The 7,227-nt window shown below is 56.1% G+C and overlaps 1 protein-coding gene across 1 annotated transcript in view; it reads left to right on the top strand.

Moving 5' to 3' along the window:
• XXYLT1 (xyloside xylosyltransferase 1) overlaps window positions 1–6,211 on the top strand; it is a gene marked incomplete at its 5' end in the record, with an annotated part of 31,686 nt that extends 25,475 nt beyond the window's left edge. The window contains one exon of the mRNA XM_010294968.1: window positions 5,770–6,211. Coding sequence (XP_010293270.1) covers window positions 5,770–6,166 — 397 coding nt within the window. The remainder of the gene's footprint in view (window positions 1–5,769) is intronic.
• Between the last annotated feature and the right edge of the window lie 1,016 nt (window positions 6,212–7,227).

Here is a 7,227-nt window from a genome sequence, read left to right as displayed (position 1 = left end):
GAGGGGGGGTGTTGGTTCTGATGCGGCCCGGCGTGCAGCCCGGGGGCGGCTGCCTGCCTCCAGCCACGACGGAAACTCAGACGGGGCCATTTCACTGCAGCAATGCCTTTTGGGGGCAGGGGGAGCTGGAGGAAGGGGAGATGGCCTTTTCCTGAGGGTTGATCTCGGTTGAACAGAGTGGTGGTAAGGGGCTGGCAGCTGCCTGCCACAGTGAGGTTCAGCCAAGAGGAGGAGAAGGGTGCAGGGAGGCGTCTTGGCTGTGCTCTTACTTCTTGCTGAGGATTAGGGGGGAGGCCACTGTCATCCCCTGGATGGGTGATGCCATCATCCCCATGCCATCACTCTTCCCTCCCCACCATCCATACCCTCTCCTCCAGGCTGGACAGAAGCCACTGTCAGGGGGTCCTCCAGGCTGCTGTGGGAGCCAGATTGCTTTTAAGCATGTATCTGTTGTCCCCAGAAGCCTTTACAATTATTTACCCTCTCTGTTTGCTCTCTCCCCCTCCATTTCAAACACGTCCCCCCATCCCCATCGGGATGCTGCATACTTCCCACTGAGGCTTCCATCCCGTCTGCCGCCTCAGACAGCTCACTGGGACCTGGCAGGTACTGGGCACCAGACAGATGGGCAGCTTGGCCGGGGATTGCTCAGCGAGACCACCACGTCCTCCTGCCCACCCCGGGGGAGCGCTGGAAGCGGCACGGCGTGGAGGAGTGCGGCACACTTGCTCCTCATTGCTTTTTGCACAGGAACAGTGGCATTTGCCAGCAGCTGCAGCTGGGGATAACACCACCAGCCGTCTGTTTTCTGGCTCAGGAACCAAAAAGCTTATTTAGAGGTTGCAAGACCATGTGCTTGTTTTAGTTGGTGTTTGGGCTGGCAGGGCTGTCATCGGCGTGGTGCAGAGAGGGGCGGCCAGCAGCCCGTGCTTCCCTTCTGCACCAGGAGCCACGTGCCTGGCTGTGTGGGGTTCAGGGTCCCCTCAGCCCCTGGCCCCCGTGAGAGAGGCTTGGCAATTAAGTGTGTCTTCATGGTGCTTGTCCGCCGCTGCTGCCCATCCTGCCCTCCCAGGCAGCTGGCCCAAACTCTGCCAGCACTGGCAAGAGGTGGGAGCAAACCAGTGAGCTCCAGCGAGGAGTTTACTGGTCCAGTGGTGTTTACTGCATCCAGAATCTTGCAGACCTCTTATTTTCTGGGTTTATCCCGTGGCTGTTGGCTGCGCTTCCCGCTTTGGTGAGGGAGAGGCCATGCACCCTTCTTCCCCGGGTACCTCGCTGTTCAGGCTCGTGCAGTGCACGTGCATGGTGGTGACCCTGCAGCCTTCCAGGAGCATCCTCAGACCACTGCCACCCTGGGACTGACCTGGCATCTGGTTTCACTTCACTTCTTTTTGACCTGGCTCCTCCTTTCCCCTGCTGCAGTGCCTGGAGGTGATCCCGCAGGCTGTCCACATTTCTGGAGATGCGGCCGCATGGGGAGGATCCATGTCCTCATCAGCAAGGCCAGTGGCAGCTGCGCAGCTGGTGTGGCATGGTTGCAGCCTCTTGAACATCTCAGGTGGGTACAGGCACACAAGCCCAGTTTGCTGTCTGTAGGGCCAGTACTTTGGGCTTGCTGTTGGTCACCCAGCTGGCAGGAGCTCCTCCACCCTGCCTTTCCTGCCAGCAAGGGCACCCTGCTGCTTTGCCAGCAGTTTCCAGCTCATCCCATGAGGCTGTCACATAACCCAGAGCTGAAGTGAACAAGCGGAAGCTTATGGGCTTGGACAAAGTGTTCCCCCCACCTAGTGTTTTCCACTTGCTGTGCGTGAAAGCAAGAAAAGGACCTGCAAAATACAGCTGATAGGTGGAGTGGTCCCTTCTCGCCCTGGCAGCTATCCCCAGCGACGCATTTTAAAGCATGCAATGGCAGATCTGCACGCCGGGGCTCATGATCACTGGCCTGCAAGGCAGGGAGGTGCGGCCGGAGCGCCCTGTGCTGGGCCAGCAAGGGAAGTCCTGGTGGAAGCAGCGTTTTTTATCTGGGCTGCCTGGGCTCTGCCTTTGAATGCTTGGAAATGCTCTTCTCCAGATGTTTCCTAGCACACGCCGGCTCTGTTTATAAACAGCTCCTCAAAGCAAAGCCCGTCGGGGCTGCAGGCAGGCGCTTGCGGCAGCAGCCCCGCACAGCTCCCCCGCACCCTCTACGGGGTCGGGGGCCTGGGGTCACCTCTTTCCCCTCCCATCTAGAGGGGCCAGGGCCATTAACAAAAGCCTGAAATGCCTCCTCTTCCTTTCTCCCCTCCTCCCAGCCAGCAGCTTCCTGCCCTGTTGCATCCCGGCGGTGGCCGGCATCTCCGGGCTGCCTTCCTGCCCTGGCTTTCGCCGCCGGGGGAGCAGGGAGGAGGGCACCCTGGAGCCAGGGCCGGCGGCACGCTGCCCTGCCTGAACCACCTGTCCCAAGGGACATCCCAGCTGCTCCAGGGGCTTGGGACTGGGAGACGTTTGCATTGCGTCCAGCCAGAGTTTCAGTTCCTTAATGGAAAGCGTTCGTCTTGGGGAGGGCTGCACCACCGGCAGCCCGGCCCCTCCCTGGATCCTGGCAGCACACTCATCAAGCCCTTGTGATTTTCTTCCCATGTCTTGCCAAAACTTAAGCCAGGTGCCAAGGGGTGACATCAGGCAGGCCAGAGCGGCGCGGGGCGCAGGCTGGGTTAGCTGTTTGGCTGGTTGCTGTGCTTCCCCGGCCTCCTCTCCCCCAGAGAAAATGATGCTCTCGTAACCGTGACTCCTTCCACTTCCAGGGGGGTGGAGGTACCTTTCAACCATGTTCTTCTCTGTCCTGGTTCCTGCAGAAGGAGAGAGCTGAAAGCCTCTGTTAGAAGGACAAAAGCCAAGCGAAATCCAGGCTAAACAGATGCTGCCAGTGGCTCTGCCAGGATACCTTTCCCTCGGTTGGCCTGAGCCCAGCCCTGGAAAGGCTGTGGCGTGGTGCTGCGAGCAGGTTCCTCAGCTGTTGGTGCTGCGGAGCTGCCCGCAGCTCGTCGCATCCTGGATCTCGCCCCAGCATCGCTCCCCGAGGACAGCCCGTCCTCCCCAGCCCCGCTCCCCTGCGGTCCCCACGCGCGGCTCGGGGAGGATGGCCCCGTCACGCCAGCGCCGGGAGGAAGGGCTGAACAATTGCTGCTTGTCGGTCTGTCTGCTCTCCCCGCAGAAAAGGGCATGTTGCTCCCTTCTCGTTACCAGCCATCGCCAAGTAATCCGCTGGGGAACGGCGTTGTTCAAACATGGAGTCATTTGATACAGACGTACTTTCTCCCCACCGCGGCCTGGCTGCTGTAGCAGGGCGATGCTGAGGGCTCGGGCACTCGCATTTTTCCTATTCTAGCTGCTTGCAGGGGCTGTACCTTTGTCCCTCAGCTTGAGCAGCGTGTGTTCTTGGAGGTAAGAACATGAAAGGAATAGTCGGCTCCGCTGCTGTGGAGTTGTAAAGGTGCCTTCCTCCACAGCGCTGCTCCCCACCTCCCTCCTTCCAGCTTTATTTTTTGGGCATGAGGATGGCTTTCCTGGCACTGCTAGGGAGAAGCAGAGAGAGCAGAATATGCAGAGGTGGGCTTGAGCCAGTCTCTGCTCAGACCCCTGGACCTGAGCACCTCGGGAGGCTGATCAGTGCAAAGCTGGGTCTTGTCTTTGCAGGTTGAGCTTCCCTGTAATGCTGCGTGGAGAGCACTTTGCCTTCCTTTTCTCATGAGCATCCACGAGTCGTCTTTGCGGTGGCCTGGTGCCTGTCCTCAAGACTTAATTGCTCTTTGCAGGGGCAGAGCCCTTTCATCCCTTCCCTGCCCTTTAGATCAAACAAGCATTGCTGCCCGCAGGCTCCAGTGAGGCAGCCAGTCCTCCGCTCCCCTTCCCTGGGAGGCGTGGAGACGGCTGCTCAAAACCTGAGCCTTCCTTCCATGGGAAACTGGCGCTTGGAAAAACCCTTTCTGTCCTGAATCAGGCGAAAGGGAGCACTGTAAAGACCCTTAATGAAATGAGAAATGTCAGAGGTTTGAATCTGAAGTGATGCTGCGTGATGGCTGTGGTTCTCTCGGGAAATACAGAACGTGCTGACTGTTGACATTATTAATAGATCCACATTCTCTGCTGGGATAATTCTGTGGTGGCTGCTGAATCCCACTCTTGCCTGGGCAAGGCTTCTCGCAATCCTGTGCTGTCCTGGCTCCTCTCGGGATCCAAAGGGCAGGCCAGAAGGGTAGATTTAATAGTCTAATCCCTGCACAAGCCTTAGGATTCCCTGAGCTAGTGCCCGTTGGAGCTGAACACAGCTTCTTACAAGAAAAAATTCAATTTAAATGTTTGCAGTGCTGGAGTACCCACCATGACTCTGGAGCTGTCCCAGGGGCTAATGTCCTTGCATCTTGTATCTGAAGCCCAGCATCAGCTTCCAAGTGTGGAGCCATATTAAACCTTCAGGTGCTAAAACCAAGCCATCTACCAACAAATTCTTGTTTCGTGGAGGTACATGGAGACTTTGGTTGTTGTCTGACAGATTTGGAGAGGACCCAGCACAGCAGGCTGGGCTTATTCTTTCTAACAGCGTTTCTCCCCAGCATCTTCAAAGCAAGGTGCAAAAAAACCTGCTGTAGCTTTGCCTTAAGTGTTAGGACTGGAAGGAGAGTGTGGTGCTGGCTCCCCTGCGTTGCCAGACGGTGTGGTGGGGGCCACGGGTCCCTCCTGCCCACCTCCGAACCGCAGGCTTGGTCAGCTCTTAGCTGCCTGGCTTTGCAGCAGAGGATGCTGCTTGGGGGCAGAAGACTTTCAGTCTGAATGGGAGCGATTTTTTGGGGAGGATTCCCAAAGCTGCTTGAGTAATAGCACGGGATGAATCCAGTTCCTGCAAGTGGGAGCAGCTGATGTGTGTATGGTGGGGTGTGCTCACTGCCCCAGGGCTGAGGAAGGAGCCAAAGATATTTTGGGGCTGCTTAGGTAGTCTAAATTTTTCCCACTTGAATCACCCTCTGGAGTTAGTTTTGTATGTTGCTAGACTTGCACCGCTCTCTTCTTCTTGGCAACTGGAAATTCGCTGGTGAAGATTGCATCTGCCAGAGCTGCTACAGCTGAGACTTCATGGGGCTGCAAATGCTGAAGGCAGTGCTTGTTTCCTAATGAGATGTTGCCATTGAATTTCTTTTTTTATTTTTATTTTGAAGTAATATTCTTACCACGCAGATTTATTTCAAGCCATCTTTTTGCACAGCCTCATACTGGGGCCCATCTTTGATCCAGAGCTTCCCAATAATAATAGTAATAATGATGATGATGATGATGATGATGATGATGCTGTGAGCTCTGCTGCCGAGGTCCTGTTAACTGCAGGACGTTTTCCTGGCGTGTACCAGCCATAGGGGCACTTCTGGTGGTCCGCCGTAGGCACTGGCGATGTGGTTTTGTCTCCCCATGCAGCCATGTGAGCAGTCACACGATCCTGTGTCCAGTTGGCCCATCAGAGCGATGCTGGTAGAAACAAAAGGGGCTTTAGGAGAGAGCAAGAGTGGTTTGAGGTCTGGGCCCTATCCTGTGCAGGGGGATGGAGAGAGCTGCAGCCCATGAAGCACTGGGCTGCTCTGGAAGGCTGGGTGCCTCCAGCCAGCAGAAGACAAGCACTGCGAGGTCCCTTGGGTGGGTGGTAGATCCTGTGCTGTGATCCAGACCTGCCCAGACTTGAGGTGGCTGCTCTTTGAGCTGTGCTCCCTGACTCCCCTGTTCCTGTTTTTCCTCTTTTTGCAGGCACACATTCTGGCAGTATCGCCGTGAGAACCCCCAAACCAAAGTGGGGGACCCTCCTCCTGATGGGCTGCCCGGCTTCAACAGCGGCGTCCTGCTCCTGAACCTGGAAGCCATGAGGCAGTCCAAGCTCTACAACCAGCTGCTGGAGCCCACCATGGTGCAGAAGCTGACCGAGAAGTACCACTTCAAGGGTCACCTCGGGGACCAGGATTTCTTCACCATGGTGGGGATGGAGCACCCAGAGCTCTTCCATGTGCTTGACTGCACGTGGAACCGGCAGCTTTGCACATGGTGGAGGGACCATGGATACAGCGACGTGTTTGACCAGTACTTCCAGTGCGAGGGTGAGGTCAAAATTTACCACGGGAACTGCAACACCCCAATCCCTGAAGACTAGGGCACCCGCTGCCCCCGGGAGCAGCTCTGACTGCAGCAAGCCCTGCAAAGCCATAGTGACCAGCAGTCCCTTCGGAAGGGTGGCCAGCTGTCATCTGTTGCATCCCAGAGGGATCCCTAGGGATCCCAAGAGCATTCAGCATCCCGCTGCCTGTAGCCTCATCTCTCCAGGAGAAAGTGCCGTCCGGTAGTTGGAGCAGGACGTTCACAGTCACTGTGCCCGGGCTTAGCTCCCGACTCTCACCTGGCTCTGCATGGGACAAGTCCATGGTGCCCGTCTGTGCCACAGCCACCAGGGCAAGGGGACAGCCGAGGGCCTTCAGGCACCCGCTGCTTTTGCAGATGTCAGAGGGCTGCTCCATGGGTGCTCTGCAGCCTTGCCTTGTCTAATGGTCAACAGGCGGCCGCAGCCGGGCAGTTGGGTTTCGTTTTGGCACTCGGCAGTGGCCTGTTTCTGCATCTGACGCAGAACATCCGTCTGGTCCCTCTGGAGAGCAGACACCGTCCTCAGGTCATCTTTCTTTTGAAGCATTCCAGAAAGCGAGAGGGTTTTAAAGACTGAAAAGCTGCTTTAAATTGGGTTACCTACAAACAGAAATCGAGTGCTAGATGAGCTTTAAAGACTCCCATTGGTTCTTCTTAGCAATAAAAGCATTACTGGCCTATCTTGTCTTAAAAGCGTTCAGTGAGCGTGTACCAATAGGTTCATTTTTCTAGCTTTGCCTTTAACCTTTCGTACAAGAATAAAGCTGCAGATGTAAAACACTCTGGGCTGTTTTTCTGCGGCACAACCGTGCCTGTTGAAGTCCTGTGCGATAGGAGGTTTCATGCTTTTCTTACCGTGATTAAAAAGTAGTTGATGTATGTCTGTTGGGCAGTTGAATGTGTTGCCCCACATAGCTTATTGCTCTGATTATCCCAGGTCTGTCCCGAGCAAGTGATGCAAATAAACGGGCCAACACCCAAACAGGATTTTAAAAAAAGATCCTCATCACCGCAGCCGGAGTTGGTTTGGAAGGAGCTGGGAACTGCCTGTGCTGTGAATGCGTGGGCTTCAGGCAT

The sequence above is a fragment of the Phaethon lepturus genome, unplaced genomic scaffold (assembly GCF_000687285.1).
Source record: "Phaethon lepturus isolate BGI_N335 unplaced genomic scaffold, ASM68728v1 scaffold36969, whole genome shotgun sequence".
NCBI classification, from domain to species: domain Eukaryota; kingdom Metazoa; phylum Chordata; class Aves; order Phaethontiformes; family Phaethontidae; genus Phaethon; species Phaethon lepturus.
Note: the sequence above shows the minus strand (reverse complement) of the source record. Positions and strands in the feature narration are given on the sequence as shown.